Source organism: Cheilinus undulatus, linkage group 21 (assembly GCF_018320785.1).
Source record: "Cheilinus undulatus linkage group 21, ASM1832078v1, whole genome shotgun sequence".
NCBI lineage: Eukaryota > Metazoa > Chordata > Actinopteri > Labriformes > Labridae > Cheilinus > Cheilinus undulatus.
Genome location: NC_054885.1, coordinates 16,235,407 through 16,249,260, shown reverse-complemented (window position 1 = coordinate 16,249,260; position 13,854 = coordinate 16,235,407). Strand labels below are relative to the sequence as shown.

The 13,854-nt window shown below is 37.8% G+C and overlaps 2 protein-coding genes across 2 annotated transcripts; both read right to left on the bottom strand.

The window, feature by feature from the left end:
* Positions 1–258: 258 nt before the first annotated feature.
* ndufa4a (NDUFA4 mitochondrial complex associated a) lies at positions 259–2,087 on the bottom strand. Its single transcript, XM_041816836.1, has 4 exons — positions 1,928–2,087; positions 1,083–1,171; positions 877–937; positions 259–525 (listed from the first exon to the last, which is right to left on the bottom strand). Exons 1-4 carry the CDS (start codon positions 1,967–1,969, stop codon positions 469–471), a joined length of 249 nt encoding a protein of 82 aa, XP_041672770.1. The 5' UTR covers positions 1,970–2,087; the 3' UTR covers positions 259–468.
* Positions 2,088–4,431: 2,344 nt separating this feature from the next.
* Positions 4,432–13,401, bottom strand: slc35b1 (solute carrier family 35 member B1). The gene is made up of 9 exons (XM_041816963.1): positions 12,837–13,401; positions 11,855–11,958; positions 11,596–11,726; positions 10,932–10,962; positions 9,767–9,927; positions 9,532–9,658; positions 5,829–5,935; positions 5,575–5,728; positions 4,432–5,123 (listed from the first exon to the last, which is right to left on the bottom strand). Exons 1-9 carry the CDS (start codon positions 12,959–12,961, stop codon positions 5,071–5,073), a joined length of 993 nt encoding a protein of 330 aa, XP_041672897.1. The 5' UTR covers positions 12,962–13,401; the 3' UTR covers positions 4,432–5,070.
* Between the last annotated feature and the right edge of the window lie 453 nt (positions 13,402–13,854).

Below are 13,854 nucleotides of genomic sequence, written 5' to 3'. Positions count from 1 at the left end.
CATAATGCAACGGCAGCTGAGTTAAAGGAGGACAGGGTGAAATGAGGTGAAAGCAATAAGCCCATACAGCCCATATAGTAACAGCCAAGCATGATGTAACTGTAAACAATGTGTAGAGGTCGGCCTCGGTGGTAACGCAAATAAAGTATATTAAACATGCATTCAAGCAAGCAAGCTGCTATGAAAATATAAAAGTGATGTAGAATTAAAGCACATGGCAAGCAAAACGCACAAAAACAAAACCACAAAAATGCAGCATTCTTTTCTCTGTATTGAGGAGAAAAGACTCCTTCATTTTATTGACAACTGACAATTACAAATAAGAGACAACGTTCCAATAAGCTGATGAGATGCAATGGTAACTTAAATATGATTCATTGTGCGGTTTTAGCCTCTGCATCCCTCTGTTCGGCATGGGGCTGTGCGGATCAGCTCATCTTTGTACTTTTGGTCCAGCAGACATGACCTTTAGAAATCAGGACGGTCCTTCTTCAGCTTGCTGTAGTCCATGTTAACTGCGTAAAACTGAAGGAAAAAGCAAACACAGGGATAAATGACCTAGGGCTGCCCTCAATCTAGCATCTGAACTTGACAAGTAAAACTCCTGCACTGGAAAACCAAGAAATTCAACTTGTGCTTTGGACTCCTAATGCAGCTTTTGATGAAGTGTGAGAAGTTAAAGACATTATAAGATTTGCTACTACAAGTCAGAGTTAACCTGATTATGCTGTTTGATTAATCCAACTGTTAAACTGACCCATGGCTCAACACAAGCCTGGCAAAGTTCCATCATGAGCCCTGAAAACACTTGTAAGCACTGACAAAAGTCAGCATTACACGGATTTTAAGATTCTGTAAGTGGTGAATAAGGCACACCTTGTACTGATCAGTTGGGGCAAGCTTGTTCCAGGGCTCTGGGTTGTTCTTGCGATCCCAGCTGCAGAGGAAAACACAGACTTACATTGTGGCCACTTAAACCGCAGACAAACCATGGGCTATTTCAACAATGCTGTTCCCATTAAATCTATATAACAAGCACATCCAAAAGATAAAAATTCTCATGACATGAATTAATTCCTCACCAGACATCAGGGTTTCTCAAGCCCAGACGTGCAAGGTACAGCATGGACATGGCTGCCCCCCCGCCGATGAAAAAAAAAAGTGGGATCAGCTGCAAATCAAAGACAGGAGGGTTAGACCTTGATGCAAAAGGCACTAACAGTCAAGTAAACAGACACAGCTACAAAGTGTATACAAAAACGTAGCCGTACACTTATCAAGGCTCAACATTTACAACTGTTAGTTGTCCTTAAAATGTAGCTGTAATATTAATAACAAACACAGTTCAGACTATTTGCCCTTGCGACCTACAACTCTTATTTCTTTATGAGCGGGTTTAAATCCAGTTTTGTAGCAATCCACAGCTCTGTCAGTACTTCTTGAATACCTTAATGGAACCACAAACTAAAAAAAAATAAATAAATAACAAGCTTTCAGGAAAGAAAAGACTAAATTAATCGTTTAAACATCTCCAATGCTAACGCTACCTAGCCTGCTAACTAGTAGCATCAAATGCTATTTTGAGCTCTGAGGACCCTGCTGGGCTCGCTATCAGTTTCTGACTTCGTGACCTGATTTGACTCTAAAGCATCAACTGCCACATAGCTCTGAGCTCATTGTTCACAACACTAAATTCAGCTGTATTTCTCTGCTGTTGTCAAACTTAAAACCAGCATTAAAGACTCTCTTGTTACTGACAAAAATCCTCAAAGTCAGTGCGGTCAAAGGCAGACTACTAGCTTGCTAATGCTAACGTCGCTAACTAGTTAGGCTAAGCTAAGTTAGCTACACAAACCCAGACGGGTCAGGTTTAGAAAAACAACTCTGAAAGGGATAAAGAAAAGTGAACGATGCGGGCTGTACTTACGGCGGGGTGGGTTTTTAGCTGTTTGCGGACCAATGCAAACATTTTGCTGGTTAGGGAGGCTTACTTATCTCAATTTGTACAGAAATAAACGGATTACGAACACTCCTGCCAAGGCGGTGCGCAATTTAATCTACGTGTTTGGGCGGAAGAAAGGCCGAGAGTAGAAAGTTAGGATGCTTCAAATACTGCCTGACCGTAGCAGCGAAAACAAACTTTTATTTATCATTATTTTAAAGTTTTAAGGCAGTCCCGTCCAACTTTATGCATTGTATTTATAATACATGTTGTATTCTTTTATTTATATGCGTCAGTGTCACTTCTGACCATTTTCTCACAGTATTTCGTAATGGCAAAGTTAAATAGTTAAAAAATGTCGCACTATGATCAGTTTTCAACCCTGAAACCAAACCAACCAATACACCAATGCTGGAACAATTATCCACACTCACGTTAAAGTACGTTCACAATAACATTGATTGAAATTGTCATGTGTATTAGTACTTTCTGGTTCACAAATCATCCTATATTAATAGTTTCACTTTTCTCCAAGGTGGTATAATTAACCTTATTTTATGGTGCAGTCGTTGTATGATGTTAAGGTTATTGCAATGCAACATTTAGAGGAATACAGCTAAACTCCAGTCATCTATGTGACATGATTGAGAGAAAAGAGACTGGAGCAGTCAGCTGGAGGAACTGTATTCACAGCTAGTTAACAGCAAGAGGCGCTGTTTCTCTCCGCCACTTCAACAGAGGGAAAACTTCAGGGCAGCTTTTCTCGACCTTTTTCTGTCAAGATGCCCTTTAAAAGGGTGAAAAATCCAAGGCCACCCTGTCAAAATCTATGAATAGGAAATTAATATTTTACACCAGTGATTAGTGTGGGAAAATAATTAAAACATGAACCTCCAATGGACGCTTATGAACAATTAACATGTCTTTTTTACATAATGCTCATTTAGACCTTAAAAACACACTTCCACGTCCTTGGCTTTACACTTTAGGAAGTTATGATGACCTCAAAACAAACACTTTGGTGTAGTTTGTACGGTGGCCCAGGAGTACAATACAAAAATTACCAAGTGTAAAATACTTTCACAAACCTTGAAACAATATTAAGAAAAATACATTCGCAAAACACTTTTACAAATGACAAAACAAAATTTGTCATTTGTAAATGCCAAATTTTATATTTTGTAAAACGGATTAACAAAGTCAAATACAAAATTATAAAGTCTGAAACACTTTCAATGGAAAGAGTTCTAAATTTCATTAAAAAAAATGTACTTCTTTTAAAATTGTAAATGCAGTTTTCAAAACAAATTTACAAAACAGTTTTATACATTCACTTGAGGCTTTTTAATTTTAAAAATTTGTTTCAAGTTTAGTAAAAATGTTTCAGACTTTGTGTTTTTCTATCAGACATTGTACATTTGTTTCAGTTTTTTTTAAGTGTTTTTGTGAAGTGTAAATTTGTGTTGTCTCTTTTAAAAATATGTCACTAATGTCACGTTTCAATGAAAAAATGTTTTAGTTAAATATGTTTCAGACTCTGTGAAAGTTCGGGTTTTGTCAAAGTTTTTATGAATTTGTAATGTATCACACTTTGTAAATTTGTTCCAGGTTTTTTTCTTAGTTTGGTTTTGTAAAATGTACTTTTTGTTTTGTCATTTTTATGTTTTTTTTTTTGTTTTGTTTTTTTTTTTTTTTTTTTTTGTTAATTTATTTTTTTAAATACAAAAATGTTTTGGTTTAACTAAATCTGCTTGAAACTTAATAAAAATGTTTCAGACTTTGTAATTTTGTATTGCACTTCCAGGCTACCATAGTTTTGGCACAACTGCCTGAGTATAAAATACATGATTTTTGCACGACTGACATATGCCTATTCATTTGCTATTCTTAACATTAATGTGATTTCAGAAAAGGGCTTATGAGACAATTTTGATTTATGTTAGGATAGCTATGCATAGTCATGGGAATTCTAATTCTTAGTTGAATTTGAAGCATTTTGAAAACACCCCAGACAATGTCAGAAGGCACCCCGGTTTAGGAAGGCTGCTTTAGAGTCAGTTATGGACCCATATTTTATATATATATAGATATATATATATATATCTATATATATAGATATATGTATATATCTATATATATATAGATATATACATATATCTATATATATATATACATATATATATATATATATATATATTAAAGGAGGAAAACAATGTCAAAAATTGGTTTGTTTAAAATTCAATAGACACAAAGAAGACTAGACTTACTAGTTTAGTTAGAAATAGGGAAACAGAAGGATATATCTAATTCACCCAGTTTGTTAAAAAAGTGTTGCTGATGGAAATTACTTTGATAAGTGTTAACAATATCAAGTGTCCATTTGCTATTTTCAGCCATTTAAAAAAGCAGAAGCCTTTTAAAAGATTTCATCTTAACCACTGATGACTACCACTCCATTTAAGTTTAAAAAAACAAAATACACAGGAATTTATCACATTTTCCCTTTTATGGTAAATTTTCAACTAGTAGAAAATAAAACAATTCAATTGTAAGATTGGACATAACAGGCTACACACAACCGTTTATATTTCATAATAGCATGATAGTTGGCCATGTTTGCCAATAATTAAGTATATTTTTAATAACTGCACATAGTCAAGCAACATCTTGTAAACCAAGCCTTTTTTGGTTTTAAGTTAGTGACTGAAACAATGGAGATTTCTGTCTTAGGCTTTCTATATTTCAATATTCATTCAAAGGAGGTGTGCTGGTTCCAGAAACAAATATTTGTCTAAATACAGTATTTCCCACTTTTCCAGTCATAATTCCTCTTTGACTGTGTGATGTCTGAGTCCAAAAAAGAGATGTGAATGGCCCATCACAGTTCATCCAGGATTTGATCCCAAGTTAACCGTGTCCCCTTCAACAAATCCACTGTATGTAACAGAAGCTGGAGTGGAAAATAAGAGAGCTCCTTTAAATACAGCGAAGCTTCAAACATGAGTGTATTTAAACAGCTCTGAGGCACATACAGGATGCCTGTACAGGATTTCTTCTGAAAATAAGATACTGGCTATAGAGTGAGTCCGCTTCTTCTGCAATCTTTCCCTTTTGTCCTTCACATGTCTTTAGTGGGTCGTCTTCTTCGGGGCTTTGCCATATTTAGCATCCAATCCAAGACCTAAAGTGAGAAAATAAACCAGATATGTTTGAAGAAGAAAGGTGAACATCAGCAGCTAAACACCCTAACTTTTAAAAATTTGGATGCCACTATGAGAAGTTACAGGCATCAATAAAAGACGACATGAGAGTCATGTGCATTCTAGCACATTCTTGAACTATGTCAGTGTTTAATTTTGTACCTTGCTTACAGCTATTCTTCCAATGCATTATTTACCAAGCAGTTTGTGTGGGAAGCCTAAATATTCCCCAATAGGACCTTATTGTTTTTATTTAAACACATGCAGTAACTATCTAGCAGAAGATTTTAAACAAGTTTTTGCAAGCATTTTACCACAACTGTCATAGATTTTTAAAGAAAACACTGCATCAGTGAGTAAATTATGGGATCTTTAAAGCAATGGGAGGGGAAAGAAGGGGCAAAGGAGATGAATCCAGAGAGGAACTCTCACCAAGGAACACCAGGATAGTGCCGACCCACTGCATCGTAGTCATGACGTTTCCGAAAAGAATAACTGAGCCGAGGATGGTGAAGAACTTCCTGGTGGTGGTGACGATGGAGCAGGTCAGGGGCCCAAAGTACACCACCGTCATGAAGATGAAGGTCTGGTTATAAAACACATAAAAGAGTTTAATTTGGATGTACACAACCAGGGAAGTCAAAGCATTGAAGACAGATAATGGACCGATTTCTTCCTTCACCCACCTGCCCTAAAGCACTGGTCAGTCCAAAGAGAAGAATGTTGTAGAAGATGCTTGGGTGGCGTTCGGTGAAACTAAGGAAATCCCAAACTTCCCCCGTCCATAATACAGCTAAGACCAAAGAAGAAGAAATGTCAGATTTACTTTAGTTTCAGGTATTCTTGCTGGACTATTTTAGGCACAGATCTGTTGAGGAACTCAAAGCATGATGGTCATACTGTAGTCAAAGAGCACCATCATGTGGTGTAATAATAGAACAACAGTTAAATCTAAACCTTTGTGGGGGTGCGTCAATAATAAGTTGGAGTAAAGGTATTAGGAACTCATCCTATCTTAGGAAATAACAGCCCATCAGACGATTGAAAGCGGAATTCTTGCAGGGTCGCCGGAATGTCTTAAACAAATGACATCTGGCGACATTTTAACACAGCTGAACTTGAAGTTCTCTTGAAAACAAATATAGCTTTTCTGTGACACGGCCTTTTAAAGCAAGAAGCAGATGTGCAGCAGAGACGAAAACCTAACAGACAGAAGACTGCCAATTAGTTTGCTATAAGTGAGATAACGGTTTCTCAGTTCTCATACCAGCTTTGACCTTTTGATCATATCTTTCAGCCCATTAGCGCCTAACATTAGAAAGCACCTCATTAGACTGCATTTGTTTTATGCGTGTGAGCCTTTAGAATATTTTAGAAACCTCCACACAGAAAAGAGGGCTTTGAGGTGCAGTATTTCTTATCTATAAAGATAACACTGAGCACTTTCGCCTCCACTGAATTAATGAGTTTCTTCACCTGAGAGAATTGTGCACACCCTTTTGAAAAAGCCTCTAATGCAGAATCCATTGAGCTTTGTTTGGATGTCTCACTTATTTCAATCACATTTCTTATAGTTTAAATACAGATATTTGCTCTGGGGTTCACGTAGAAATGTATTTCTATGACACAAATCAAGAAAAACAGCGCATTACATTGACAGCTATGACAGCTGAAACTATTACAACGTCAATAGATACAACATCCAGCTGCAGATGAATAAAGTGTTGAGTTTACAAGCATCTTAAAGAGACGGTACATTAAAAAAGACATTTGTTGTTCTGGGTTTTTAGTTCAGTTATTTGCAGAACTATTACTGTTTTATTTTAGAGCAAGAGAGGATTCATCGCTGAGTAATTGCTAAATCACAAGGAACTGGCCTTGATGTGATGGTGTACATACTTAGAAAAACATGAAAGTAAAAAACATGAGCACAGAAAAAAGAATGATATGCAAAATGTTATAGGAAAAAGTGATAAATATTAGCTTAATACATTTGAAAAGCTGCAACATAACCACATATCCCATTTAATGTGGCACTGGTGAACATCAAAAGGCAATTAACTGCATTTATTATTACATTCTGTTTAAAAGTTGAACTTTTTCAAAACTATTTTTATCTGAAAATTTGTCCACGTCCTATACTGGTGTGACCAACATACCAGTATAAAATGACAACATGTCCCTTCTTTACCGCAAGTACAGCTGCAACCATCACCTTCTACAGTGTAAAGCAGTATGGCCTAGGCCTATTGGTTACTTGCAGTCTGTGAATCTGTACTTCACAACTATCAGAGCTACTTTAGGCTGAGAGCTACGGGACTGTACCAGGAGGCAGAAGGAGTAAAAACTCTGCAGACGATATAAATGGTGTTTGCCCACTATGTGGTGCCAGCTCAAATCGTCCCAACTAAGGTTAAGCTATTAATTGAAATTTAGAGTATCATCACTGGGAGCCTGTTGGGATTACATTTACTCAAATTACTGTAATTTTACTTTTCGTTGAGTACAATACTCAAGCACTTTGAATGTTATATGTATTTCTGTGTATACTGTCCCTTGAATTGTGTACGACGGAGCTGCTGTTAAAATGCAAAACAAATTTCAGACCTTGCATCTGACAATCAAGTATTATCAAATCAAATCACTTTTTTCAGCCTCTGTTGACTACACAGTAGCACATAGTGAGAAAGATCCCACACCACAACCCAAAACAGACATGCCTGGTCATGTTTCTGATGGATTTGTGTCGTTTTTAATGACAGAAACATTTGCACCATGAGTGAAGTTACCCGCTGAGTTAGAGTACCCAACTGTGACTTCAGGAGATCATAAAGGATGCATAATCTTTATTCTTCATCAGTATAAATTGCTTTGCTATGAGGTTGACTTTCTGCTTTGCTCTTGCCAGAGAAGACCCACCTTGTCACAGCTTTTCAAGAGTTACTTCAGCTCTGTCATTTTGTAAAATATTCAAGTGAGTGGTGAAACTTAAGTAGTAAAGCCCAATAATTTAAAACTTTTTAAGTTTGAAATGTAACTCTACTCTATGTGAGTTTAATTAACACCGTCAAATTTTCAGTGTGTTATACTTTATCATAGAGGTGTGACTTCACCTCAACAACCTGGTTGAAGATCTATGCTCTTGTTGTTCTTGCCAATAAGGAAAGATCATATTTTACTGTACAACTCCTTAGTAGCTACTCAGTACTTAAAGTAAACTTTATATTAAATACTTCTTACTTTTAATTGAGTAGATTAAAGCCGAGTACCTTTTCTTTTACTCAAGTAAAAGAGTAACTGTAACTTTTGAGTACAGTTTCACCCTGTGCTCCCCAAACTCTCCTGTATGTTCAATAGTACTTACTTTGCAGAGATAGAGATCGTTCATTTCTCTCCCTTTTATTAATGATACCATTATTGATACTCCTTTCAATCCAACTAATTTTTATACTTCATTGTGGATTTCAACATGGGATTAATGGCACTCAGTGGAGGTTCAAGCAGGAAGATTGTTTCTTACTCATTCATCAGTCACCACTCCTTCATACGTACATCTCCCATTTCCCATCTCCCATCATGCATTTTTTCTTTCTGTGACCAAAAGTCTTCCATTGTTGTGTTGAGCATCACAGCAGTTTCTCAAATCCATACTATGACTGCATCCCCACATTGAAAATGTACAATCAATACTGTAATGCAAAAAATAAGTGCCTGCCAAGTCATGCCAAGTCAAGCCTGTACCACATAAAATGCATCGTAAGAGAGCTACACCACTACACAGAACTGATCATTGCAGATCATCACAAAGAAAGAGGGTTTTAACCTTTTTTCATTCTGGAAGACCCACAACAACAGGCCATGAATTTTAATACTGGTGCCCTTACGTTCTGGACGACATAGTTCAGATTCAAAGCTCCTGTGAGAACCAGTTGGTTTATGATGATTTGGTGAAAACTGTGGACAATCTGTTTACTTATTTTGCGTATTTATTTGAGTCGGTTTCATAACAAGCTAACATACTCGTACTCATACTCATAACAAACTCCCCACAGGAGCCTCAGTTTAGATTAAAAAACATTAACATGTCAGTCAGCATAAAGCTTCGCAAACATTAAACCGGTTTTATACAAATAAGTCTGTATTTGCACATTTTAATCAACTGTATGAGTGAGTTCATGACAGCTAAGTACCACAAGCATTACTAAAAGAAAAACTAAACACTGAGAGCATCAGTCTATCTGTAATATTTTGGCAGTACTGAATCATATCAAGGTGATTCTTCTCATTAGTTTCTCCTCTCTGACTGCAGGGGAGCCAATCAGGAAGTAGCCTTGGTGCAGGCACAAATTAAGTCAGACAGGAGTTTGGCAGAGAGCACAGCTGACTCACCTATTCCCAGCACCAGGGTGGACCACAAGTTGATGTTGAGCATCATGTGGTTGGCACTGGTCTGGAAGCGGGCCCTCATGTGGTCCTGGGCCACACCTGTCAGGCCGTCCAATGTCAGAGAGACGAGCTATGTTTCCGCAAAACATACCAGAAAAAAATTGAGAGAAAAGACACAATAATGATAATAAATGTGTAACAGGAGAAACGGATGAAAAATGAAGGTTTTTGAACTAACCAACAGAATCTCTCCGAACCCAAACACATGGTCATCCGCAATGGCTGAGGTCTTGTTTGGTTTGTAGAGAAACAGAGCAACGCCACTTACAATCAGCAGCACACACAGGTACTTAGCTAGCGGGTACTTCTTCCTCAGTATTGTCACACCGAGGATCATCACTGCAACAATACAACAGCGGCATGAGGGTTTGCGTTAGTCATGCCCTGGATGCAATGTCAGGTCTACAACCCTGTGTTTAAGAGAGGAGAGTACAGATGGCCAAAGAGTGTTTGAGTGTACGTCCGTATGTGTAACTAGAGATAACCGAGCGGCAGAGTTATAGATATAACCCTACATGTTCAAACAGAACATACTGTATCCTGCTACGTGTGCTTTCAGTCTGCATTTTACGCACTGTGTCCTTGAGCAGTTTAAATCTATACCAGAATATCTCTTCTTCGTTATGCACTACATTCAATGTGCTTCATATTTTGAATCAATCAGTGTAAACAAAGGTGAAATCCTGAGGCATAAAACCTGTACTGTGAATGAAAATGATAAGATGGCTATGACTAAGCTACCAAATAAGTAGCTGCTACTTTGTAATGAGGAAGACATGAATGAAAATCCTGACTCTTTGCTTTTTATTATTTTATATTATGTTTTTCCAGTACTTATCACAGTGTAAATTAAAGTACTTTTTCTTCTTTTATTCCAAAAAAATCCATCACAAACGATGAGCCTTGTTCTTTAATAATTCACATTAATAATTGACATTACAGCATTGTATTGAAGAGATTTTGCAAACAGTTTAGGTTCACTCTTCTATCTGTCAATATGGATAATAACAATAATAGACTTTTTTTGATCATAAAACCATCAGTTAAAGTTGGCAAAACATTTCAAGGCTGCAATACCTTCTAATATCTTTGGAATAAAGCCAGCTTTTAAATGCAAGCCAAAATTCCTGTACAAGTTCACACTAGAAGCAAATATCTTTAGTAGTATAAACTGGAAAAAAATGAATCAGGGCCCTGCAACTGCATTTTACCAGTGAGTCTTCTGCAAGTATGGTATTTAATTTGGATTTTGTAAATTATATTATGCATGTTAGATATTGATGTCCAAGAAATGTGAAGGCAGAAAGCAGAAGGCTAACTCAAAATAATGCCATCATATTTACCTGGTATGGGCTTGCAGGATTTCCCCAACACCTAGAAAGACAAAAACATGGATTTTAGATGTATGTGCACCAAGACATGCATCCATGAATTTTCTACACTGCTTGTCCCATTTGGGGGTCATGGGACAAGCAGTGTAATCAGGCTTAAATTCATATCTACAGGATATTGAGAGTAAGGATAGATTGATTATCGGCCTAACTGAATCAAGGCTGATTGTTGGCATTTGAGCATATGGTATCACCTCCTGTTTCCGTTTATGCTGTGTTGCTTGTAGAAGTTTCTCAGGCTGATAGAGCTTGTGCTAAATTGTTTATTTTCCTTCATTTTTTTGGTCATGAAGTTTTCTTTTCTGACATTAAGTACAATTTGTACATCATAATAAATGCAACTGAATATAAGCTACCATGTCTTGGCCCTGAAAAAAAATCAGTAAACCCCTAATTGAGAGACATCAATTAACCCCATGAGCATGTTTTAGATGGCAGGAGTAAGGGGAATACCCACAGAGAACCAGCATATGCACAAGGAGACCACTCAGAAAGGCCCTGTCCAACCAAGAGTGGAACCAGGAACCTTCCTGCTGTGAGGTGACAGTACTAACCACTGCACAAAGACCCAACATCCCCCAAAAATAATGTTAAGTTATTCATGTGGCAGACTAACCTGTGTAGGGTAGTTGACATACAGAAGAGCAGAGTTACTGGACACCATGGCTCCAAGATAAGAAAGGGAACACACTCCATAGAGCCAGCTCTTGGTGGTATCAGGCTTGGAGCCTTCAAAAAACTGGATCACTGAAAAGGAAATGTCACATGAAATAAGGCGTCTAAACTGTTATTTTGACTGACAAATCATCATCATCTCAACCACATCTGTCCTGAGAGATTGCTTGAAAGATTCAGGATTCAAAACAAATACTTACGGATTTTAGCGAACAGAGCACTGATTATACACTGGATGAGGACTAGTGTTCTGGCAAATCTGAACTTCTCCTTTTTGTCTCCCTGACCATAATCCCCTCGAGTGCTGGAAAAGTCAAACAAATAACCTTGTGTTAGGAAGGAGCATGGGCTATGGTGTCAAGTGCTTTAAGGAGCCTCCATGCTATGAAAAGTCTCCTCAGACAGCAGACCCATAATGCATTAAATTTCAACAGACAGGGTGTGGTACTAATGGTGACATTTTGTTAAAGAGGCCAAGGACTTCTAGCAGTTGTCAAACAGAAGTAACATCAAACTTACAGGAAAGTGCAATATCAACACTGCTGACAACAACAGATTAGAGCCAGTGAATGAGGCTGGTTAAAAAGCTTTTAGGGTGAAGCTAAAGTTTACCAAGTAAACACTCTGAAACTTGATCTGATCTGGTATAGGCAGCAACATACCAGCTGTGTCATGCCCTAGTATGCGATGTGAATACTCTCACTGTCCAGGTTCTTGGACTGGCCTTTATGAGCTGGACTTGACATCAAAAAATGAAAGCTAATGGTTGTTTACAGCAGGCTGATAGACAGTCATTAACACCCATGGGACGCTAATGCCCCAATACTGAACAACAGACCCAGATCAAATGCTACAGAGAATGGGGTCACAACTTTTATCATAAGTAATAAAACAAAACAAACTCCTTTCACAAATGCAACGATTTAGGGTCAGATTAGCGTGTTTTATTGATGCAGGGGTTGTCGTACCTCTTATTAGCACAGCATAATGTAAAGTTTCTGCACTAGTACAGTCTGTACAGCGCAAGTTGTACTTTTGTAAAATTCAATTGAGTCACTTTGATTGGATATCTGTTGACGTGAGGTCCACCTATGAATGGGTGATTTGATAATGGAGTTTGGGGCTATAAACAACCTTACGTTGTCTTTAATGTAGTTTAAGACAGGTGAAGCGGTTACTTACATAGTCTCTTGTAATATTCCGTAGTAAAAGTAACAAACGAAGACTCCAAGGAAGCAAACAGCGAAGCGTATCCGCATGTTGTCCCACATTGAAGCGGGTTTTCCAGCTCCCTTTCCCGCAGCCATGCTGTCGTCCACCAGCCCGGGGATAGAAACCGACACCGCCGCGCTCCCTGCGCCCCTCAAACCGACGTCTCGCTCCACTATAGCCGCTGTCACGAGCCCGGAAATGGTGCTCGCGCTTTCACGTTATTGTTTTTTTTTTTTTAATTTACCTTGAGTTTAACTGCAAAATATCGTCAAAGCGCCTCATGCACAGGTACTGTTTATTTGTCAGAGCTTGTTAGCGATTCCCTGGGCAGGTAGACAGGAGGTTATCTTGCTATTTGTTTTCTATGTATCATTTTGTAGTTTCTTTAGCCTCCAATTGTCAAGGTTGTTCTCCTTGCAAGCTGTAAATTTAAAAGCGTCCCATTTTCAGATGGGTTGTGGCAGCCAGAAGAGTACTTTGTGATTTCATTTAGAAATAAAACCCTATATTTGGTTGGCAAGAGCGGTGGCGTCAGGATTTTTGGTTTAAGAAAGGACCACATTGTGCCCGTCAGCATAGCCTGATGAATGGAGCTGAATTAAACATATAAAAAAAATTGAACAAAACTCTACAAAATGTGTCTTGTCACTCTTTTCAATTTAAAGCCAAAAACACTGACAGGGCGATGGTTTTTCATTTTATTTTATATTTTGGCTTTGGCTTTAAATTTCATAAGGCAATTGAGCAGGCACCTATTAAGAAATACGAGGGCCTTCCTTGAAAATGTCGCGCGCCCTTTTGCCGTCGTAGGATGTGGATTAACTTTATTGGTCCATGTAAGGCAAAAGAGAGCCTCTTTCGGCAAATCACAAAACAGCTTTTTGAAAAGGGCGGGACTTGTATTTAAAAACCGCAAATCCACGTGTCAAAAACAGACAACAAGACTGAAACCACAAGTACGGCAGGTATTACAGAAAGCCTTTAGGCT